The sequence below is a fragment of the Clinocottus analis genome, unplaced genomic scaffold (genome assembly GCF_023055335.1).
Source record: "Clinocottus analis isolate CAN_PGR_092001 unplaced genomic scaffold, fCliAna1.0.p SCAF_12, whole genome shotgun sequence".
Taxonomy (NCBI): Eukaryota; Metazoa; Chordata; class Actinopteri; order Perciformes; family Cottidae; genus Clinocottus; species Clinocottus analis.
The window spans coordinates 15056158-15079887 of record NW_027175843.1 but is presented as its reverse complement, the minus strand read 5'-3'; the positions used below and the strand labels follow the sequence as shown (position 1 = coordinate 15079887).

General features: G+C 40.1%; 4 protein-coding genes across 7 annotated transcripts in view; 1 reads left to right on the top strand and 3 right to left on the bottom strand.

Moving 5' to 3' along the window:
• Window positions 1-1416: 1416 nt before the first annotated feature.
• Window positions 1417-6893, bottom strand: LOC137782467 (claudin-14-like). 3 transcript variants are annotated; one of them, XM_068571753.1, is made up of 6 exons: window positions 5473-6893; window positions 4865-5265; window positions 3753-3866; window positions 3487-3503; window positions 3242-3380; window positions 1417-2770 (listed from the first exon to the last, which is right to left on the bottom strand). In XM_068571753.1, exons 5-6 carry the CDS (start codon window positions 3335-3337, stop codon window positions 2261-2263), a joined length of 606 nt encoding a protein of 201 aa, XP_068427854.1. In that variant the 5' UTR covers window positions 3338-3380; window positions 3487-3503; window positions 3753-3866; window positions 4865-5265; window positions 5473-6893; the 3' UTR covers window positions 1417-2260. The 3 variants fall into 3 exon arrangements, with proteins under 3 accessions (XP_068427854.1, XP_068427855.1, XP_068427852.1); XM_068571754.1 differs by having other exon boundaries at window positions 3242-3375; XM_068571751.1 differs by having other exon boundaries at window positions 3242-3503; window positions 5473-5715; window positions 5992-6893.
• Window positions 6303-12083, top strand: LOC137782801 (F-box only protein 47-like). 2 transcript variants are annotated; one of them, XM_068572437.1, is made up of 11 exons: window positions 6303-6498; window positions 6730-6921; window positions 7287-7448; window positions 7644-7720; window positions 7968-8042; window positions 8303-8411; window positions 8706-8879; window positions 9344-9493; window positions 9620-9762; window positions 10497-10656; window positions 11672-12083. In XM_068572437.1, the coding sequence occupies exons 2-11, from the start codon at window positions 6738-6740 to the stop codon at window positions 11770-11772; spliced, it is 1335 nt and encodes a 444-aa protein (XP_068428538.1). In that variant the 5' UTR covers window positions 6303-6498; window positions 6730-6737; the 3' UTR covers window positions 11773-12083. The 2 variants fall into 2 exon arrangements, with proteins under 2 accessions (XP_068428538.1, XP_068428539.1); XM_068572438.1 differs by having other exon boundaries at window positions 6304-6436.
• A 734-nt stretch (window positions 12084-12817) lies between these two features.
• On the bottom strand, window positions 12818-15564 carry LOC137783175 (ADP-ribosylation factor-like protein 6). The gene is made up of 8 exons (XM_068572971.1): window positions 15442-15564; window positions 15058-15119; window positions 14853-14921; window positions 14675-14769; window positions 14080-14209; window positions 13493-13548; window positions 13336-13348; window positions 12818-12851 (listed from the first exon to the last, which is right to left on the bottom strand). The coding sequence occupies exons 1-8, from the start codon at window positions 15562-15564 to the stop codon at window positions 12818-12820; spliced, it is 582 nt and encodes a 193-aa protein (XP_068429072.1).
• An 891-nt stretch (window positions 15565-16455) lies between these two features.
• Window positions 16456-23730, bottom strand: part of epha6 (eph receptor A6) — a 131712-nt gene continuing 124437 nt past the window's right edge. Inside the window, exons 14-17 of the mRNA XM_068571845.1 lie at window positions 22757-22906; window positions 20125-20318; window positions 19732-19881; window positions 16456-18823 (exon numbers count right to left, since the gene is read on the bottom strand). Coding sequence (XP_068427946.1) covers window positions 18709-18823; window positions 19732-19881; window positions 20125-20318; window positions 22757-22906 — 609 coding nt within the window. The 3' untranslated portion in view covers window positions 16456-18708. The remainder of the gene's footprint in view (window positions 18824-19731; window positions 19882-20124; window positions 20319-22756; window positions 22907-23730) is intronic.

Below are 23730 nucleotides of genomic sequence, written 5' to 3'. Positions count from 1 at the left end.
CTTGCAACTATAGCCACCTTAAACACCCTTTTTCATGATGGGCTTTACTTTTGTATGTAGGTCAAGGGTCAATGAGCTTACCAAACAAATGTTGTGTTCCAATAATTAGTGCTAAAGGTATTCAAATCAATAAAACAACAAGGGTGCCCAAATTTATGCACCTGCCTACTTTTGTTTAGGTAATTATTGCACACTTTCTGTAAATCCTATAAACTTCATTCCACTTCTTAAATATCACTGTGTTTGTCTGCTATATGATATATTTAATTAAAATTGCTGTTCCGAACAACCAATGATACATAAAGGAAAATCTTAAAAATGATCAGGGGTGCCCAACTTTTTCACTTTGACAAGCTTTTTGCATTTGTTACGTCAACATTGAAGCATCATTATGGTCACTTTGAGTACACTTGATGTTGTATATGTCTCTAAATCTAGACTTCAATGCATCTGAACATGATCATACATTTGTTTTCAGAGACAACAACTCTTTTTTTTAAGGACATACTGATGATTCATGTAATTGAGTATGCAACTTGTATTTGCTTTGTGTTGTAAGGGTCTTGTGAGTCATTATGCGCTACCCATATCTATGTAAATATAGTTATCTCGTATGACCTGCATCAAACCACAACTGGGAAAAAGTAATACAAGATCTACAATCACGACTATAAAAGCTATTATTCTAAAAGGTTGTATGCCTGGAGCTGTCCATGGTGCTGAAAATATGCCCTCAACAGAAATAATCACTGTGATGTGATATTTCCGTGGCAGTTTTTCTAAACCTTTTTTTTTTTTTTAAAAGAGAAGTTTCATACATTTCCACAATCAATCTGTACACGTATTTTCTTAAACTACAAAGTAAACTGAATTTATTGTTTGGGCTTTACTGGCCATATGAATTAGCTCTTTGATGTAAATATGTTGATGCTGACTACTTGCGATAAAAGAAGTGACTCGCTTGAATTGTGACATGTCCTCTAATTGAGTGTCTGTGTGGCTGCAGGCTGCCAGACTGAGGGCAGCTCTAATTGGAGGGTTTTCTCACAAACACTCCAGTGTTACAGGATAAATAAGCATCCTGGAAAGCCTCAGATGAATCACATTCAACATCCACAAATGAGACAAAATGATCTTTTCCACATTTTACTTAAGTACTAAGACTTTGTGTTAGATCCATTAATATAACGTCCTAATATCTTGACAAAGACATTGTATAATAAAATTGCGTGACTAAAAAGAAGTTCTAACTGAGGGCCGTCTTCTCAAAAGACCTTTGTCGCCATCCAGTGGCTTTCTTCCGCTTTACATTCAAATTGTTACTGTCCATAAAAAGTTGGACAGAGATGTGCCAAATAAATAATAAATATCCATAACAGCAGGGTCTCCTGATTGTTAAAAATGACTAAGGCCAAAAAGTGTCACTTTGTCACCTACTGTGGGTCTTTGTCCACAGACAATTGGACGTGCCATAGGAAGAAAAGCACAGGTGGAACAAATACTGTTAACGATGCCTTGTCCCTGTATCCCAGTAACACCGGGTAATCAATAGAATTAGATGCAGCTGTGTTTTTCTTACTTTCACACATGACATAATATCTGCTTTATCGGCTCATGAAAAACAATTAAAAAGTAATATATGAAGTACTCCTCCGTGTTTAATTTCTCAGAAATGGCCATTGTTTTTTTATTTTCTTTGGCATGAAAATTTTAAATACTGTGATGTAAAACATCATCCATCTACTGTAAAAGAAGTATAATATTCGAACGGACCCTCGGAAAAAGTTAATCCCAACTAGAAAGTAGGCTACAACAAGGAAGTGACAGAACAATAGCTCAACTATTAACATGTGTGTTACAACATACAATGCTGAATTTGCATGTTTATGTTGTTTCTTCTATGGCTATTTGCTGTAACATATTGTCACCTTCTGGTCCTTGAGTTACACGGCAGGAGGTCAAGAGGTTTGAGCGCTCAGTTTTCTCTCACACACATTGTGAGTAATGTTTGGCTAATAAGCTTAGCCAAGAACAGGTCATGTTAAAGTTAGAGGAAAGCCTAAGCAGATTTTGCTATCCTCCCCAAATCAGATTTTTGGTCCAACACGGTGGTGTAACTTCTTTCCTTTTACCTTTTTTAAACTCACTCTTGGAGGCTAAAATGTTTGTTAAGATATTAAATTGGAGAAGTGTTCAGTTGACTGTTTTGTCATGTCTTTTTCCAGTCATATTAGTCTCCATAGTTTTGCAGATGGTAGTCCTAGACATAGTTGTTGAGCCTATAGCCACTGCTGGAAAGGGAGTAAAGTGAGGGAGCACGATTGTCCTTCAACGCCTCGGGGGGCTTGTAGGGCGGAGCGGGAGGGTATATGTGGTGGAAGGCAGGGGGCGGTGATAATGGTTGATTCCTCTGCATGTGGAGGGGCGGCCTCCGCGGCCTGTCACTGCTGCTGCTCCAGCATAGCACCAGACCTCCGGTCAGACTGACGCAGGCCGAGGCGTAACCGAGGTACACGGCCAGGCCGATCTCATATTTCATTCCACTGGGAAGGAAGGGGTCGTAGAAATCCATGATGACATCGTTGGTGGTCCAGGACACGGTGACCAGGCAGAGCAGGCCAGCACAGAGAAAACATATCCCTCCACATAGCACCAGCGAAGACTTGATCATGGAGTTACGGACAAAGCGGGTACACTTCATCCCCATCACCGAAACCAGAGATGCAAGGACTGAGGTGAAGCAGGAGAGCACCATGAGAGCCCGAGCAGCCTAAAGGGCAAGAGAAAAGACAAGTGCTTCAACATTGGGAATAAAACCAATTATGATTGTAGCCTGTAGAGCTAGAAAAGTGCAACCACTTGGTAATACCGAACCACCCAGGTATACATCTGGGCAATGCAAACAGTAGGGCAGCAACTAACTAAAGAATGTTTATTGTCTAATAATCTGATAAATATTTTTTCTAATTAACGATTTAACTGCTTGACTCCAAGGCAGCATCTTCAATTCCTTTGTTTTCTGTGACCAATAGTTAAAAGCCTTTATTAATATTTATTTAGTATTATTTTGTTTACAATGATATGAAACGGAAAAAAGCAGCAAATCCTCACTTTCGTTGAGCTTTTTTTTTAAACTACTGAAAAGATTATGGATGATCAATTAGCAATTCATTATTTTGCTGTTTCCCATGATGCAAAGCTTTGGATTCAAGCTTTCACTAAATGGTGAATGTGTAGTTACCTGCAGGTCGCGTGGCAGTGCCAGTAGAGATCTGTACAACTCACACTGGTAAATACCAGTGCTGTGCCATACACACTCCATCCATAGGCCTTTCATATAGGCGGTGGTTGTGATGATGTTGGAGCCCACATAGGCTGTGCTGCGCCAGTGGGGGAGCAGAGTTGAAACAACAGTTCCTACAAACCCCAACAGCCCCAAAAAGAAGCCAAGGAGTTGAACCGCTGTGCTGGCCATGATTCACTCACCGGTATGGACGTTTAAACTGCAAAGTACAAAGTTACACTTTTGAGTCACTGTTGATGAAGGTAGGTGACATTTAAGAGCAATTGAATATTGACTGGATCTACAGATTACATAAGTAAAGAGGGACAATCGACACGCGGAAATGTTGCCACATAAAAAAAGAAACACTTCAAGTACAAAACTCCAGTCACGCAGGCTGAAGAGGAGGCTGGATTCCTCCTGTTATCTGCATGGTCCCCAGCAGTACAGTAAATTCCACTGAGCTTACATCCAGTCACAGAGTCTGAGCCAATCCTCAAGCGTCTCCGAAGTGTGTGCAGAAATAGCTGTGGAAGCTCTCTGGCATCGGCCTCTGGTGAGTGGCAGGTGACTGCATCTGTAACTAATGAGAGCAGTGTTCAGCTCCACCTGTTAAACGTCTCCTCCGGAGGGCAAACCACAGCAGTCTATTTGTTAAGCTCCCCCACCACCCCTCAGGAAGGAAAAGAGAGAGAGAGGAAATTAAACATTTACAGGAACCACCCAAGCTGAGAGTACTGTTATAAACCACTAACTTTGAACATTTTTCACAGCTCTGCAGGGTATTTGAGAAAGGACTGAATAACTTGATGACAGAGCACTGAGTGCAAAACTGTGACAATAAGGAATAGTCGTAACTTCTGTTGTACTAACAAACCAACTCATATTATGTCCAATTTGATCTCTTACCTTGTACTACATTCATAAATTCACACATGACTATACAAATTCCAAAACTTCCCCGAAGACTCTGGATAAGAAACCCATTTGGTAGTTAAGCATTTACTTCTGAATGTTTTGAACAAAATGTTTTCAACCGTTTTTTTTTTCTTCTACTTTTTTTAACAGCGCAAGGGAAGAAAAACCGAAATAATCTGAGAACATCAATTTGAACAATGACTATCCAAGTCTTTAAAAAAAATGTAAACAATTAAAATGTAATTCAATTAACTGACGAAAATTACTCACTTATGTGCAACAATCTTTCTTGCCCCGGCAAGAATGAAGCAGATTGATTTTAAATGTCAAAACAATACAAAAAAACTGTGCATATAGATTGTTTGACTTCCTCGGAGAACAGTGGCTTATTACAAAGCCTGATTGTTATTCAGTGTTAGACCTGGCACTGTTGGGCCCTCTTTAAATATCGGATACAAGCCTCATTGTGTTGACTTAATGATTGACTACACCGAAGGCATAACTAGTGAGCAATAGGAACAAAGGCAGGGCTGTGACAAACCTCTTGTTTTGATTGTTGGTTTACTCAAAAATCACCCAACCAGAGAGTAAAGTCAATGTAATATTCATATACCTTTTTACATTATACTGTTGAGTAAAAGCTCGCCTCACTTGGATACTCACCAACAAGGTTTCAGGATGACTACAGCTCCACGGTCACAGGTGTCCAGATGGTGTACATCCAAATAAACAGGCCATTGGCACTGATTCCTCACTGTCCAGCTCCTTCTGTCGGTCAAAAGTTAAGAGATATGTGTCTATGCTCCAGGATTGTCAGATATGTGACTGGTCAGTGTTAGATATCATCGTCATCGTCTTCATCATCCCCGTCAGCATCAGGAGCATCACGTTAGAGATGACATGAGAGACAGTCCCAGTGATGGCTCGTTGCTCTCGACAGATAAACCCGTGGACCCGGAGGCAGAGCAAAGTGTTTCCAAGCACAGAGACAGACAAAAGAGATATTGTCCTCACTAGTTGTGCTGTTTTTTGCCTCAATAATTAAGCTATCTGGAGCTCCACATCTGTTGAATAGAGAACAGAATGAGAAGAAAGAATGAAAAAAAATGCAATGACTTAATCAGCGCTTCAACTTATAAGCAACATGAATATACATCAACTACAATCAGGGTTCATCAGCAGGCATTTAAGCAGTAGAAGCAACACTGCAAAGTTGATAGCTAAACCATACTTTCTAGTTATGTACTACTGTATGCGTGTGTGGTACATACTGTTCTGCAAGCCAGGTGAGGTCGTTCAAAACGGCAGCTTTATCTCTGGGTTCCTCTGAGGTCCATCTTCTTCCGTTGCAGTTCTTCTTTTCTCTCTCCCCCTCTGTGGCCCAGGTGTAACCTACCGTGACATCCTGTTGGTAAACAAGGGCAATTTCCCAGCCCTTCCCCTGGTACTCTTGTGTTGTATTCGGTTCTCTGCGAGAGCTCTATAGAGAAGGGATGATCCTCTCCAAGGTCTGCCTGTGGGAGACGCCATTTGAATGTGGAACACTTAATAGTCTTAGTTAAGCAGAATAATCCTGTGATTAGCAGCTGAGCATAGCTGGTCTGTTGTGCACAGCGCTGGAGGATAACACACAACTATAATGGTGTGTGTAGTAGTGTGGGCCATCTTTTTATTTTGTTTGTGTGTATTTTTGTCTTGCTGGAGTCTTTTTTATATTGCACATACCTTTTCAACAACAAATATTTGTGGCTATACACAACATTTTTAAAATATAGTTCGCACCAGCATACCTTTAGAGGCGCTGCAGTCCCACACAGGTGTGGATCATTCTGTCTGATTAGATAATGAATTAAGTAAAGCCACATTAATATCACAGGCGAGTTTTTATATACAGTAGATGGTCACTCACACTAATTTGCAAAATAAATATTGCTGCTCAACTTTACATATGTGTATGTACATATAGCATGAATGATCCACATCTTTTCTACTTTACTACAGTAGTAGTAATTAACAGTGGTAATTTGCACCTGAGCAACTTCTCAATGAATATTTTTAATGCTTCACTTTTGATTGCACTAATAAGGTACTTCACGGATACTTCCCTGAACATGTGTCTTCTCTTCTCCCTGCAAAGACGCATCCTCACGAGCAGACCTCAGTCTGTAAAACACTTTGTTTCGCGCCGTTGTCCGACACCGACTCATCAAAGACAGCTAGCTTCGTTGGCCTCAGGTGACTCGACCACAGCTCACATTTACTTCCTTTCGACGCCACTAACTAAGTTAACAATACTGGTAAGGTATTGTGTTAACTATTAGCTCATATTCAAATTAATTATATGTCTTCATCAATGACTACGTGAACATGAATGTTAATGAAACAATATTCTGGTTTGTGAAGAGTTTACTTCATCAGTTTAGCTAGGTTAGCTTAGCTTAGCGTGGCTCGTAATACTGACTTTTCTGGCTTTTCCCCTGAAAAGTGAGGTTTTTTTTTAAATTGTTTTAATTTCTTGTTCAATACAGTGTAAGTCATGGTGAGGAAAGACACCAGACACGTCCTGAAATACACGCTGACACACAAATCCCACAAGAGGACTCGTAGTCGGCCTCGTCCACCCAGAACCATCGTGACCCGCAGCCAGTGTTCCGGTCACCCCGGCTTCTTCCACCAGCTCCCGGCAGAGGTGTCCGCCATGATCCTGGATAAACTGTCCGGTAGGTGGAACACCATTTTCAGTACAGGTCTGTCATGTATTTTGCTGACTTTAGTCCCTTTGCATTTTAACTAAATAACGTAAGGATAAGAAAAAGAAAGAAATAACACATATTTTGCTGTGTTAAGTGTTTGTCATCATTTAAAGCATATTTTAATCATAAGACTTGTTGTACTTGTAGCAATTATGAAATTATTACGATATTATTATAATTACATTATGCCACTACTTTTAAGTTAGTGAACCAAAAAAATGTCTTTTCAGTCTATGTATTTCAAAATCTGTTTATTTTCAATGGACATTTTAATTTAAATATTTGTATATGTGTGAGGTAAAAACATGTACTGGTATGTATGTCTTTGTCAGTGCTGGACATCAGTGTGCTCAGCATGGTGTCCAAGGAAACCACGAGTTACATTTTAGACTACATCTCCACCCAGGCCTGGAAGAATAAAACAATCATTCAAAGCTTTCACAACTCCACCTGCCTTGAGCAGAGATCCACTATTGGACACTACCGAGACCTGGGTACGTGGATTTGCAATATTAGCTTAAATGCTTTATGTTGTATAGCTCCTCTCCAGACTGTATATAGGGGCAGATTTATAATGAACAACCTTTTGACCTGTGGCAGGCATATTACTGATATCATATGATACTATGGACAAGTCACAATGTCAACATCTGTAATTATTGAATGTGCTTTTGTGTTCAATGTCTCAGGTTTGTTGTTCAAGAGATGTACCCTGTTGCTACCAACAAAGGACAGGTTAAAGTTTATCTTTAGCCAGTTTTCACAGGTAAGAAAAGGAGAGGTAAGAGGACAAGCCAGCAAGGTTAGATAATTTAATGCTGAAAATGTATTGCACCAGGTGCAAAACTTTATGATTTATGGATTTAACTGTAAGACTCGTCCTGAAAAAGCTATTTGGTTTACACAGTGTAATAGTGAATAGTATTCAGCCCTAATACACTGTATATTGATCATAACCTATGCTAATAATAATAAGGCAACGTAAATAAACTTGTCCCGCTGATCTGTTTCAGATTCCCTGCTTCATGTTGGAGCAGTGTTTAACACCAGACTGCATTGGCTTTTCCAGTTATGGAGTCTTCCTCCAGGTAATGGCCTCTAAAAAGATGAACAATTGTGTAATAAACTGAAGCTTGGTTGTGATTAAGGAAATGTTAAAGCAAATATGTTTGGATAAACTCCAGGTAGAAACACAGAATGTATTTATGGTTGTAAAAATCTTGGGCTTCTTATGAATCACGTCTCACCTTTCTGTCATGTCCCAGGACCTGAAAACAATTTGGTAAGGAAATACGACTATTTTCTGTTCTTTAAAATGTTAAGGTATGTTCTGTTGAATACTTTACAGACACTCATCGCAGGGTGGGATGAGCTGGAGTGCCACAGAGTGTTCAACTTTCTGAGTGAGCTCACAAATCTGCTGCAAAAAATAGAGGCAGTCATCACTGGAAAACCAGGTGTGTTTGTGTGTGTGTGTGTCTCAATGCCTGGAAGTGAAAGTATTGCTTAATATTGAACAGACCATACTAAAGTGTTATATGGAGAGCAGTCCCATCAGATTCTTTCTAGGTTACTGTGTAAACATCTGAGTTTCCCTGTGTCATATGGAGCAGTGGGTGTTATAAAGTGGGAGTGACTAACTTTACACTTTTTTTTATCGACTGAGCATTTTCCTCTTGAGCCTTGTAAAAGTTTTAAAAGACATGATACAAAAAAACATGATTTTTTTTTCTCCTTTTTTCCATCCTCAGGGGTGGGGTGGTTCCAAAAGATGCAGCTCCGTCTATTCTGCCGCCAGGTTCTGTTGGACCCGTGGCCGAACCAGCTAGAGTGTCAATTCTGGCTGACGCAACTCCTCAAGCCTTGGCCCTTGGTCAGCCAGGCACACTTGCTGTTCGTCCTATATGGACCTCTAATGCCCGAGGGTAAGTGTGCCATGTGTTTATTTGACTTCACATGTTTATCGGTCTGATTTTAGTTTAGCTAAGAATTAAGTTTATGGATTGGTTTACTCTTAAAACACGATAAGACTATAATCTTCTTTCCTGACAGTAAGCGGTGTACAATGCAGTTAAGAAATGCAACAAACAAATCATAGCATAGTGGTGAGTTTATTGTGAAAATGATTATCTTTCTAAAAACAATGACTCTTACCTCTTGGTTGTGTTTGATAATGTGTTATAATTTGATTGAAATACAATGTGAGGTCATCAGTTTGAACAACCCAAAGTGGTCAGTAGTTAAAAGCAAAGTAAAGTAGTATTATGAAACCCAAATAAACACCATAGTGTCTAAATGTGGCTTGCCTCCTATTCAGCTTGCCTGTTTTTTCCCGCATATAGATGAGGTAAAGTATAACACAGTTATTAAGGAGCTCTTCTCCATGCAGGCACCTTCGGTTGGCAGGATCTGGTGGAGAGGGGGCTGCCTCACAGCGCCCTATGGGACCTGGCCAGAGCCATCCTCCTGCTCTTCGGCAATCTAGAAGCCAAATGCCAGACTGCCACTTCCCTGCTGGCAATTTTGGAGGAGCTCATTGGTACCGTGCTTCTGTGGTCCAAATATTTTCACGTCACAGATAAAAACAAATTATTCTTACAGATCCCCAACATGTGATAATAAATAAAACTAATTGTAGATATTGTCCTCAACTGATAATCTCCAGTCATTCCTCAGCCATGGCATTTGGAGAACAAGGCTCGTCTGTTGGTGCTGTGCGGCAGTAATATCTGCTACACCGTTCTCGCCAGCAAGGCCATCAATGGACGACTTCCGGAAATCTCCAGACTGATAGTGTATATCATACTGGTAAGAATATAAGTTATCATATCATCAGCTCAAGGAATTTAGCTAACATTTGTGTTATTGGTTGTATGTTGGACCATTATTGCCTTTTAATTGTCATTGTCAGTTATCTCTGATTTAATACAATGCAGTTAGACTACATTGTCATTCTACAGTTGATTAATAGCAGATTAAACATAGATTCAGAAAAAGTGTGCATCCAGGAATAGCTTGAGGCCGACAGTAAAATGAGTCATCTTAAATTCATCACCTATTGCTTTGCCCTGGTGGGACTCATTTGGCCGAGTCTGCTTATTCCTGTTCAGGGTCAGGGGGCTGGAGCCGGACCCAGCATGCTCTAAGTAGAAGGCAGGGACCTACTCAGACTGATCTCTCTTCTATTGAAACTGTCCCCAGTCGCCTAACTGTCATCTGTGGGCTTTTAAAGTCACCTGGGCTGTCCATGGTTTTAAATTTAATGAGTCATTCTATTCCCTCCTCAATGGGCCGCAAAAACAGTTTTAAACATTTGTAATTTATTATACGCTCAATTCCCTTGATGTTGATTTAAATTCCTTGACCAGTTTGACTTCATATTGACTCTTGGTGGGAAACACAGTGCCAGGTAACCGTTGAACAATACAGGACCTTGGAACTGACACAGCTTATATAAATTATTATTAACTTACAGTTAAATCTATAACATAATTTGTGCTGCAAAAAGGCATATCGGTTCAGCTTTCTGTTTTGTACCTTAGGTGTGTGAGAAAGACGGCTATCACATGACGTGGGCTGTGAAAATGGTGCAGCAGATCTGCAAGGTCTTCAGCACGGCTTCTGACAGGTTCTGCTTCATCCAACAACTGGAGAGCATGTTTGCTGAGGTCACCAGGGAGTTTTTCGAGTTTTCTGTAACAGGTGAGGTGGAACGGCTTCCTGGGGTTTAAATGAAATAAAAAACCTTTCAAAATTAATATTGAATAAACTCTGAAGAAAATTGTTCCTTGCATTGAGAAATGTAACACCACAAACCAATACCATACTATTGTGATATTGCAATCATAAAAGTATGTCGAAAAATTAACTACAGCATTAAAATGATGGAAAAATCTACTGTAGTAAAATATGGAAAAATAACAAAACATAAAGGGAATTGAATCATCAGAAGAGATCATGCAAACCATGTTGAGGAGCAGGCAGTTCGCATTAGTTAGCAATAACAATATGTTAAATTAACAGATGTAGAGATGTACAGCCGTGAATAAAATATGTGATATATGTATGTATTCTGCATCTAGAGTAAAAGTATTTAAGTGTATTTAGGGTGTGTGTGAGCACGGGCGAGTGGTAGAAGGGAATATGATGTTATCTGCAGTGTGGACCGGCTTGTTTTAAATGTCTGTGTTGGTGGGTGGCTGTGTGTGTGCGTTTGTGTGTGTGTGTAATTGAAAACCTTTTTTTTAGTCTCTTTTTGTTTCAATTTTCGGCACCGAGAGCAAACTCTTATTACTCTGCCTGTGATTACATCCCACCTTGTATTTTTTTTTTGCACCAATTTTATCGGCACCCATGCCAATGGGCAATAATGCACCTGGAGTAGTGTATTCATTACATTATTTAACTCTCTGCTAATGTGAACATACGGATAAGGCAATTTTCCTCATTATATTTCTAATGGGTCTATTTGCAGTTAACAGCTTAAGTTGAGAGTGATGTTTCTGATTGTTTAATTTATTGGCTTTTAAACTGAGGTGAAAATGAGAAAAGACAAACATAATTTTACATAGTAGAAATGTTTCTTCTTGTTAATCCTATTGTGACCACCTAGATGTATCTTGCAACTCCAATGGGTGGGGTTTGAATACCTTCGCGGTGCCTCTGGTTCAGATTAAAAGCAATATAACAAGTAATTAATGCCATCATGTGTTTTCAGGAAACCATCTTGAGGACAGGGAGACTTTCCAGACCCTGAGTTTCCTCCTGGACTCCAGTGCTCGCTTCCACACTAAATTCCTCCACTTGTTCCTCAAATAGGAAAGATGCAGATAAAGTGACACGAGGAAGAAGAGTTGAGGAAGAAACAAACATCAATAATGAAGGGGTTAACGAAAGATGGGAACAAGAGAGAGTGAGGGACCATAATAACAATAGTACAGTATTGTTATTGTTCGTACAGAAAGACTTGCCATGGTATCCCTGAAAGTTTGGAGGATTACAGTTCATTATATACTATAAACAAAACTGTTTTTTGGGTTGTAAATAGAGCTGTTTCATTACTTATCCAAACAGCATGGTTATTTATACACATTTTATATTTATCCAAATGCTTTTAAATCTTGCTCTTCTTAAACATCTTGCATGTTAGTGTTTATAAATTGTATTTAGTATTTTTTATTAACCAATATTTATTGATATTTAGTATTTATTCACATTGAACCTTTCTGTAAATATAGTTGTAATTGAATGATTTCATTGTTTTTGCATAATTTATAAAATTGGTATTTTTCATATGTCATTTGTGTTTTTTCAGGCAAAATGTTCTGGCTGCCTTCTTACAAATACAAACACAGCACAAACTCAGCAACAAGCTTTATTGCCCTCCAGGAAGTAAGTATATATATATATATATATATATATATATATATATATATATATATATATATATATATATATATATATATATATATATATATATATGTATATATATATTGTATACAATATTTAGCACTGACAGCAATTTAAATACAAGTTCAGATCACGAAATTCATCATGAGTCTTTGGATGAAAATAAAAAAGTTTGGATGTTGCTTTATACAGAAACAACATCAGTCAGTATTAATATATAACTTAGGTGACTTACTATTAGTGGCCGCTTTAAATATTCATATGAGAGAGTAGTAATATACCAATTACAATATTGGAAGGATTCCGGACTCAAAGTCACAGCAAGCACAAGAAGTACTAGACTATTTGACCTTGACATTTAAGGCCTACGACATCCCGTGTGATGAATACTCCAAAGTGGTAAAATAGACCCGGTCACCACATCCCCATCGTGTCAACGGTCAGGCATTTCATTTCAGTCATTCACATGTTCATTGTTTTGATGTGATCTGGCAGGAGAAACAAAACAAAGATAGATTTTTTTTAAATTACATCTGGTTGTGCTTTCTTTGTATGTGATGAATTTGGAGGGGTTTGACTGCTAACAGAAAACCATGAAACTGATACGAATGATTCATCAAGATTTCAATACCATATCTGATCTTATTTGTGGCATTTCTTTTTGAAAAAATAGGACAGATTTGGAGTGTGTTTGATGGCTAGTAACTTCAGGAAATGTACACAGCACATAATACAATTTATGTTCAAAAAGGGGAGGTCAAAGATAACTGAACGTTCTACAGCACAGAACATCGAATTGGATGGGATTTATTTCTGTAGTTGAGTAATTTCAGTATTACATGATTTTTCTCTTAAGTGTTGTTTACAGTCAACACCTATTGTTTGGGTAATGCTCATTAGGCCTACCATGACTTAAATCCCACCCAGAGTGTAGAGTCTACCACCACGATGACTTTACATGATGATACTTACTGTGCAATTTGTTCTATGGGTATGAACAAAGACATGTCTTAATACAGACAGCACTTGACACATTGACAATAAAATCTTTGCACAATTTAACAGCTTTTTTGTATTTCTTCCGGCCCAGTTTGACAGTGTAATCTATATGTTCCTGAACAGACATTACCTTGTAGCCAGTCCAGCCCTTCCTGGAGGCCCTCTCCTTTGATAGCATTGCTGGCACTGAAAATACACAAGGAGATGTCAAGAAGTTAATCTCCTTCTGGCATGTGTTCACTTTCTTATGACTTTTCTCGGATCCTAGCTGTTTAAAGCTGTCCTGCTCTTAATCCATCTGCCTTCCATCTGTCTAATGAGTCAACAGGATGGCAAACACATGTATATAAACTAATCATGTTTTTAAACAGCTGCAGGTTGCTGTGCCTCCTAATAATGTTCAACCCGAGCCATGGAAAAAGACAAACAAGCAGATATTAGGAACCTGCCCAGGAAGGAGTGAGTTAGTATGCATGGTCACTTTATTATCTTGGTTTAAGACTTCAAGCCGCCACTCCGGAGGCACAACATGTTGCGGATGTGGAAGGAACAGGGCTCCCTCAAGACTACCTGACACTAGCATGAGTCCTGTGTTCCTCAGGACTCTGTGTGTGATGCGAGGATCTTAAGTGAGAATCAGAGGATATAATAAACTAAATGTGGATTTTGACTGACAGTGCGCAGCCAGTTTAGAGGAAAAAAAAAGACATATTTTACCAGATGTGCCAGGGTTTGTCTTTGATGTTCTCTAAAGACAACATCTGGGAGACCTTGACAGAAGACACGGCATCCCGCAGATCCATCTTGTTGGCGAAGAACAATACAGGCATCTTTTTGCTGCGGATATCTGGATTACGAATCAGACATGAAGGTCAGTGAATGATCGGCGAAGAGGAAGATAAAAATCATATTTTTATGTCAACAATAATACGTTAAGGAAAACCAGCAGATGATGTACAGTTTGACTGGCACATTCTATCTTATGAAAGTATGGTGGACAATAAAATAATCTTTCACTGAACTGAGCAGTTTTATCATGCCAGATGCAAGCAATGAGGTCACTAAAATCTGAATCCCAGGACACAGTTAGCTGTAATGCTAATGGAAATAAAATAAAATGTTCACGAAAATGGCTTTGTTTCTAATATTGAACAGATTTCACAACATGAACCCTTAACTATGCCTGCTAACATAGTTTACAAAAGGCCTAACATATGAGACGTATATGCCAATCATGCTTTTAACAGGAAGTAGTATTCCTAATGTGTCTTTATACACAAAGAGTTAAAACACTGTTCCAGGTGTTTCGTACCCTCGTGGTTGAGAAGAGTATCCAGTTCCTCTTTGGCAACAACCATTCTCAGTTTGTCACCGCTGTCAATGACAAATATGATGGCATGGCTTTCTCTAAAGAAGGACAGAAGGAGAAGTTGGAATGGACACAGAGTCTCGGGACTGCAACAAGTTTTAATATTTGATGAGTCTCATACTTGTAGTAATGCTCCCATAAGTTTCTGTATCTGCTCTGCCCAGACATGTCAAAGACTGTAAAAGACAGGCTGCATTCAGAGAGAGAGAGAAAGACAGACAGCTTAGAATCATACTTAGTGGTGTTTCAGACTTTAAAAAAAATTTTCACTTCTGTGTATCAATAAAAACAACAATAAATATGCACAATTGTCTGTAAAATTCTACCTTGAACTCTTGAACTTTTCAATGTTGAAGCCAATTGTTGGGACTATTTCTTGTGCCTGTGTCTGCATTCACACACAAACATGCGCAGAGACACACGCGCGCACACGCCCAAACACACAAAAACAGACAAGTAACGGCAAAAGTATGTCAACAAGAAAAAATAATATGAGGAAAGTATGATACGGGCTTTACCTGACTAACATGTTTCCAGTCGGGTGACAGTGGGCCTAAATGATTCGAATGCTGAAAACAAGCAATCAGTGAATGATTGCAGTTAAATAAAGAGTTTTTGACAGGCCTTGTCACAGTATTTAATAATGGTATATAAACTAGCATACATACAGCACACAAACGCCTCTTGTACTAACTGTTTCATGGACTTACATTAGAGGGTTTGAGTTGGTTGATGATGGTAGTTTTGCCGCTGTTGTCCAGTCCCAAACACAAAACATTGACCTCTTTCTTCCTCAGGCCGAGCCAGCCCGACAGCTTATCCAGCAGCCCCATTAGACTTGACCGACGCTATGCTATTTAAATATTCACCGCATCACCCCATAGACAGTCTGACCACTGTGAGTTAAATATGCTGAATTTGAAAATGATTATGGAGGCAAACAATGATAATAATCATAGCCGTGGATAGCGTGTCCCCAGTACCTGCGGTGAGAAGTGTCCCGGGCTGAGATGCCGCCTGGGCTTCCCAGCTTGGGACAGGTAATCCTATTAAGACGAATTAAGCTCTTTGAACCACCCGGTGACCTCACCGTGGAGCATGCAGCTTTCCAGGCCCCGCCATCCTGATGCATTTGATTTAGCCGTCTAACAATCAACCTTACATTATCGTAATTGGAGACGGTATCTGTTGTGTCAGACTGCTTGCTTCACACTAATTCCAACAATCTGGGATAAAGGGATGATGTAAATCGACAAAGTAATTCGAGATATCGGACTCAAATGGCGCAGTAAGATAGGCGGCGGTTGTAAATATCTTAAAATGTGATCAGAATAAACGATGAAGACATATTCAAGCATATGAAAGGATGAGGATGTGGAAAACTCTTAGGATTTGGGTATCTCACATGTCAGGGCCAGAGCAGGTCAGTGGTCCAACAGCTCCATCTTTTGGTTATCAGTTCTGCGTACGACTTCATGGAAGAAACCAGGTTCATATTTACGTATTAACCTGGTATATAATCTTGATATATTTGACAATAAATTACACAAAAACTGTGTAAATATAAGGGTCTGGCTCTGAGATTGGACTCTCTGCGGTTTCCTGAATGAGGTGAGGTCTCTCCTTCAGTTTAGAGTTTAATTTCCCAACTTAAAAGAATCAATGCTGTTTAGTTTTTTAGTGAAAGAAAGGCAACACAATTAAATGAGCAGTCAACCACCAGAACTGTTCATCTTTATTTGCAAATAAATATCCGCTGTAACTGCCTCTTACAGTGTGCAAGATCTACAACATCTCTTTGGAAATTATAAAAAAATAAAATACAAGAATTATAAGTATACTTGTACTTTGTACAAAAGAACGTTCTAACATTGCTCAGCAGTAGAACATGCTAAACAAACAGCATCTGATATTCTCCTTATTCTGTAGAGGGGTGGTGGAGGTGAGCGTGTGTGTGCAAATCTGTGTGTGTTTGGATGTGTGCGGACACCTTTTTTTTTTTTTTCGATTCCTGCGGGCCTGGATGCATAACTACGGTGCGGCCGAAAGGCACAGATCTCTGGATCCCGTCTGCCTTCGACATTCATCATCAACTCAAACTAATGGCTAGGTCCTGTAACGGCACTGAAACGTACAAACCACTCTAAAGTGTTTCTGTCTTGCATGGTAAACAGACTATAAGGCATTCTGTGTGTGTGTGTGTGTGTGTGTGTGTGTGTGTGTGTATGTGTGTGTGTATGTGTGTGTGTGTGTGTGTTTGTTACTGTACATGTTAGAAGGATACATGATGAGTTATGATGCTGCTGTTTATGTTCATTTTCTCTCTCTCTCTCTCGTCCTAAAAGTCCCTCACTGTCTGTCTCTGCTGGACAGCTCTGTCCTGATCACACAAACCAAACACTATTGCCTTTCCTCACCCGTTTCCATCCAGCAGGTTGTAGCTACTCCTGCTTTCCCCCGTTCAACTAACTATAATTACATTCTGCAGCACTGCCTATTCACCACTGACAAAGCGAATGAAGAAAAAGGTTGATTTTTAATGGCAAACATCTCACAACTTGACATCACCTACTGCAGATCCAACAGTTTTCATCTCAGACTACGTCTATGTACACTGGTTTGCCGTACTGCCACAAATGCCACAACCTATACAACAATTTAAGAGCAGACTGGAGGAGAAAAACTTTGTGAAATCCATCCAGTAGCTTTGCCACCTTCAACAAAGGATTCTGCTCTGACATCTGGGACCAACTTTGTTTCAGAAGTACACTGCATTAGTGTGTGTGTGTGTTTGTGTGTGTGCAGGCAAAAAGAAACCTATGAATGTATATGAAAGCATTTCGGCTCAATCTGAAAAACCATATAAGTCCATGTTACATTTCCAGGCGATTTCAAACATCTCCTACGTAAGCTGTGTGAACATTCATATGTTAAGACGGTGGAGATTGTGTACTTTCAGGCAATGTATAACAGTCACAATCCAAAATGAATCAGGCTCATCACACGACTGTGAGCACGCTGGTTGCTGAAAACCGTCGGGATGGACTTGTATGGTTGTTCATCTGAAGGCAACGGATCCAGTTCTGCAAGTTCAGCATGTGTTGATAAGAACAGGTGGATGGGGAGGTGTGAGCCTCATGTTTACATGACAACAAGAGTTCTCTCATTGCACAATTCTTCATTTCTCTCTGAGATACTGAGGTGACTGCATAATACTGTATTGCTGATTTTGGATAAAAATCTTAAATAAATAAAACATCTTGAATAAGATCCAGATTTACGAGGGCTTTCACATACAGGACTGCACATATATAGATATTAGGTTATGATAATAATTATTGATTAATTGTCTATACACTTTTAAACATTCAAGAAATCTCCGTCACTTGCTTCTCACTTCTTTCTTCAAGTATTAGCATACCAGATTCTCTGGAGAGAGGTTCAACTGAAGCAATGCAAATCATACCATCATGATATATAACTTATCCAACTCCAAAATAAAAGATATTGACGATACTTTTTTTTTTCCAAACACTTGTCGATTGCACAACCAATAGCAGCTAAATGAGCACTTAACTCGGCGCAAGGAAAGAATAACAACAAGAAAATAAGAGTCAAAAGATTCAGTAGATTATTTTTGCAAATCTACATCTCTAGATATTGTTGCTCCACACACAAATTACTGCTGCGGCAACAAGGCAATACATTCCCCTAAGAGAGGGCCCGGGCCAGTCTTTAAAGTCTATCAGGCTGCAGAGCCAGGTATACTGGGGAAGGGGTGGATAGTAGGAAAAAGTCTGTTACTACTGGATGTGAGGGAGACCAGGGGGCAGTCCGCTGTGGTCGTCTGTCCGGTGACCTCCTGTATGAGGGGTTTAGACTCCAGCACAGGCTGTAGACTGCCGATCCAAAGCTCTAGACTTCACTTCCCTCTGATCCATCTATCTGTCCATCCCAGGCTGTGTTACCGGCTGTCCTCATACATGGAAACCCTTCTCTTGTTCGTGCAGCAGCTGAAGGCGGAGGGTCTGGACGCTGCTGGAGATCCGCCTCTGGTGGCCGATCAGCTCCACCCCTATACGCCTCACATCTCTAGGCCGAGAGGGGAAACACAAAAACACACACACACACACACACACAGAACGCTTTAAGTCTTACTTGTGGGGACTTTTTGTTGACTTATTTACTGTAATTCATTTGTTGTGCAGACGGTGTTTACACTAAGAAGTGCGTTATGAGCTTCATTTATTGTCCCCCACTTGTAGGCTGAGTGAGGATTAAAATGATTTTTACTTGAAAGTACTTCCCTCATTTAGCTAACAACACACTATGTATTCAAGCACGTGTGCACACTGAGACTTAACCTTTCGGTCAATGTGAAACAAAATGTGTTTACGCTGCAACCACAAGGCTGTATCACGCAATCAGGAAAGGGGAGCAGAATGTCAAACACATGCTTTTATCAATTATTGTCTCTTGAGTTGAGATGTGGCTTTCTTCTTTTGATTGGTTGCTACACTCTCTAGTTTAGGCTGAAGATAAGTTAATTCACGTTGTGAATTTCATGCTGGACCATGACCTAAACATTGTTCCTCTAATGAGCTTGATGCTGTCAGTGTTTTGCATTACTTCAATAATTAGAATTTATTTCAATAATACGTATATACTTGTAAATTAGATTCCACAGACATAATGTTGGGCATAATGGTTATACTTAAAGCCCACGTCTTTCAATCTTCACACACAGTGTGAACCACAGGCATTATGTTAAAGGTTTAAGACTCAAGCTTAGATTGAGATAACAACTCTATGACATCACCAAGTTATTTTGAGCCGATCATAGAACCACAAAAAACATGCACAGTTTGAATAGTACTCCTCGTAAAAAACAATCTGAAGTTCATGGCTAAAATTGATTCCTTTGAATCCCCCCACGTCTACAACAAATATAGTTTCAGGCAATTTATTAATAATAGTTTTATTTTGGCTTTGCTACTCACTCAATACTCATCCTCGCAACAGAATCCAATGTGTTGTAGCCAGCTGCCATAAAATTGCTCTTGTACTGACTCATCTTAATGGCGTCCAGCCAGTCGCCGATGGAGATGAACATTGGGTAGTCCATATCTTCCCCTGGAGATTCTGGGAGACTGATACACACACACACACACACACACACACACACACACACACACACACACACAAAGATAATGTCAGATCCTGCAGTATTTATAAAGCATCTCCGAGGTGGACAACTGACCTCACTGGTTTACAGTTCTCAGAATGACACGTAGGAGATAAACTGTCTTTCCTCAAAGTTCTATTCTAAGTTCAGAGATGCTCGAGAAAACATTTGCACTGAAAGCATTTTGAGGAAGTCTTCAGCACTGTACCTCTGAATGTCCTCTACCAGCGGCAGCAGGCTGCTGGGGTTACGGATCAGTTTATCCAAGAAGGAAACAACATCGGTGAATTTGGGCCGATGACTCCTCTCCTTCTGCCAGCAGTGCAGCATCAGCTGGTGCAGGGCCACGGGGCAGCCCATTGGTGCAGGCAGCCGGTAGCCCTCTTCAATCGAGAGAATCACCTGGAGAGACAGCCGCATGCGATGAAGGACGAAGTCTAAATGTGGTAGAAGGCTGCTGTATTAGAATTTAATTAACTTGGAAATTGATCTATTCGGTCGGAAGGTCTTAGTTGAAATCGTGATTTATATTTGATCTTGGAGGCTGCAGCGGATGAGACAAAGACAATACACCTATTGAACTATATCTATATATATGTAGCATTGTTTGGCATTGTATAGATTTGTCAAAAGATGTGAGGTTTCATTTACAAAGCTTTAAAGTGCACCGAACTCAACCTTCTCAAATTGTGTGAACATTATTTTTGAAATATCTTATTTCTCAGCATCAGATATTGTAAAGGGTAAAATTGTGTTTCACAAAATTAAAATGTCTATTAAAATCCTTTGTTTCACCCTTTTTCTACTGAGGAGCTTCTATTTTTGTGGGCCGTTTATGTCCCTTTCACACATAGTTTCACGTTGGCTAGTTGCAGATGTAACACTGAGGAGTAGCACAACAAAGCGTCTCCATCCAGGCTGTGTGAGGCTGCACAGTTGCGATATAAATGATGCCGCTAACATACGTCAGAAGGATTAATCCTCTGGGGGCCATAAGTGTTTGTTATTGTTTTTATGGCAATCTATCTGATAGTTATTGAGTTTAGTCTCGAACAAAGTGGTGGACTGTCAGGCCAACTGACAAAGGGACATTTGCTTACATTAGAAGCATGCTAATAGCCAATAACGTATGAATGACAAGAAAATGTAGGAGTACTTAAGCCTGCAATATAACCTTTCTAGCCACTTGGGGGCAAATTACCTACTTGATCCCTCATGTCACAACAGCTTTATTTTCCATAGCCTCCTCCTCTTTTATTTCCACACAAATACGTTCTAACTTTTATCTACGTGTCCTCACCTAATCTGTACCGACAATCAATTCCAACATGCATCTCATACGAGCGTAAATCCCTTTTTTTTTATCTGATCTGATAAGCTGTGTTACTGTAGCCTCCATAGATCTCCATGTCATATCTGTGAGTCTGTGGGGAAGTCGAGATCCATGTATCTTTGTAGCGAGCAGTGGTAAGTGGCTGACCAGGAAGAGATAGTGTTTGGCTGGTTTTGCGGCTTGGCTGGCCTTTTGCTTTGGAAAGCACTTCTAAGTAATTCCCAAACAGCAAAAATCCTCCCCAAACCCTGGGACCTTCGTGAATGTGTGTGCGCGTGTGTGCGCGGATGTGTGCGAGTCAGTGTGTAAGGAGTTGAAGGGATTACGGTGGCGCTTTCACACTCAGCGGAGAGAGGGATGGATCTGCTTCCTCCGTGGCCCCTCCAATCCCTGACCACAGCCCAGGGATCAGCGGGTTGCTCAGCCACACTGAATCCACAGCTTTAAACTCCCCCTCTGTCGGCCTGAAGTCCTCTGAACCTCTGACCTTCAATGCTCTTTTCCTTTCCCTCTCACTCATCTTTTTCATCCTTTTGGTGAATCTCACCAGCATATCTGTTCCTCCCCTCCGCTCCCTCAGAGGTAGGCTTTTCATGTTAGAAAACAGCCAGGGAGCAGGTTGAAGGGCAGACATTTTAACAGATATAATGGTAAATAAATTCAGAATTTACTCAGTGGAGCAGGGCTTGAATTGAGAAGTCAATATTGAGGTTAGAGAGTCAGGCTTGTGAGGAGAATATTCGGAGAAACAGCATGAACAAGTCCATTACATTTTCAGGAATGAGATGCTTTAGAGAAATTCATTTAAAGCAACAGTTAATGGAAAAGGTAAAACACCGGCATGTTTAAAATGCACTCTGGGAGTTAGCTATGCAGATATGTCAATTGGATCAATTGTAGCTTCATTTTTTAGGCTTCAATTTAGTTCGTAGCTACAAACTGCCATCCCATGGCAGGTAAAAATGGCTCATAATCACATTTCTAAGAATCTGATTGTAGCATCCTGTCACCGACAGGATGAATAGGACAACTATTATCATTGCGTATTAATTTAAATGAATTGACTGACATTTGTTTGACATATTTTATATACAGTCGGCTTTATAAGCTGCTACTCATTCTCTTGGGACGCGTTGGCGTCAAATAAAATTGTGTTTCATTCCTATGAAGCTAATTTAAGTGATCAAAAAGAAAAAATTTAAATAATAAATTAGTCACAAAACTGATGGCTACTATCCTCTTCTCTTTCACTGCAGCTCTAACAAAAAAACTCTTTATGCCAAAGAGGTTTAGGTGAAACCTGATTCAAAGTGTCTTAAATATGCTGAACACTGTATTTGGGACTTACACACATGGCGGCAGAACCTTCTCAGATTAAGTCAATGAGGCTTGAGAGGTTTTTGATCGAGGAGGGCTAAGGAGGTTTGTAACACTTAAAGAGCGTTTTACAGTTTCGCATGTGACACAAACATGTGTAAACAAACAAACAAATGACTACAATACTCACATCCTGATTGGACATTTCCCAGTAAGGCCGTTCCCCGTATGACATCACTTCCCACATGACGATGCCATAACTCCATGCGTCGCTGGCCGAGGAGAACTTCCTGTATGAGATGGCCTCAGGAGCAGTCCATCGGATGGGGATCTTACCGCCCTGTACACACACACACACACACACACACACACACACACACACACACACACATCAAAGACTGAAAACAGGTTTATTACGTACGACATCTGGTAAATCATTCAAAGTACCTCAACCTGCAAACATTGCTTTGCAGCGGCGTTGTGACTCTGCTGTGAAAGAATGCAAAGCCATTTCAAACCGCACTTTGAATATTTCATAAATTCTGCTGTTCAAGTTTTCTCCTAATCCGAATCGTGAAACGTGATCGTTATTTCTGTGTTTATCACTGCCAGAATCCACCTCCCCTCGGCTAACCTTTCTCCTCTCCTTTCTCCACATCCCCTCCCCTCTCCTCACCTCACCTCACCCTCCGCTTCCCTTCTGTGGATCCCATCCACAGTGTTGTGGAGCAGAAAGCTAAACTTGGAACCATAAAAACAGCTTTTCCTTCCCACAATAACCTCAATAGGAACCAGGAAATGGAGGTCACCCAGGGCTCAGACAGATTTACAGTGCAGCGTCATTTCAGTTTTTGAAGTTTGGCTTTTTGCTATCTAAGGCAACTCCATCTTTTGCTGGCCTCAGGGGAGAAGGCAGAAAAGTAGAGCGCAGAGCATCAGTTTATTGATGTCTCCAGCTGACACAGACACAGTGGCATCAGTCTGTAAACTCAAGCCTTAAATGGGACATGTAAATGCCTCAATTCCAGATAACTAATCTGCACTAGCGAGACTCATATTTAGAGGAAAATATTAACATTCTTTCGAGAATAGCAGTGATAAGATACAACAGCAGGTAAATGATGTTAGTTATACATCGATTCAGGGAGGACCAGCTATAGAACA

Excerpts from the sequence above, each read along its gene's own strand:
- LOC137782467 (XM_068571751.1), bottom strand. The coding sequence starts at position 3,475 with ATGGCCAGCACAGCGGTTCAACTCCTTGGCTTCTTTTTGGGGCTGTTG. Across the intron at positions 2,771-3,241 it reads CACTGCCACGCGACCTGCAG|GCTGCTCGGGCTCTCATGGT; the intron begins GTAACTACACAT and ends CTTGCCCTTTAG.
- LOC137782801 (XM_068572437.1), top strand. The coding sequence starts at position 6,738 with ATGGTGAGGAAAGACACCAGACACGTCCTGAAATACACGCTGACACAC. Across the intron at positions 7,449-7,643 it reads TGGACACTACCGAGACCTGG|GTTTGTTGTTCAAGAGATGT; the intron begins GTACGTGGATTT and ends TCAATGTCTCAG. Across the intron at positions 9,494-9,619 it reads AATTTTGGAGGAGCTCATTG|TCATTCCTCAGCCATGGCAT; the intron begins GTACCGTGCTTC and ends GATAATCTCCAG.
- LOC137783175 (XM_068572971.1), bottom strand. The coding sequence starts at position 15,564 with ATGGGGCTGCTGGATAAGCTGTCGGGCTGGCTCGGCCTGAGGAAGAAA. Across the intron at positions 15,120-15,441 it reads ACCAACTCAAACCCTCTAAT|ACACAGGCACAAGAAATAGT; the intron begins GTAAGTCCATGA and ends GTGTGAATGCAG. Across the intron at positions 14,770-14,852 it reads TTATGGGAGCATTACTACAA|AGAAAGCCATGCCATCATAT; the intron begins GTATGAGACTCA and ends GTCCTTCTTTAG.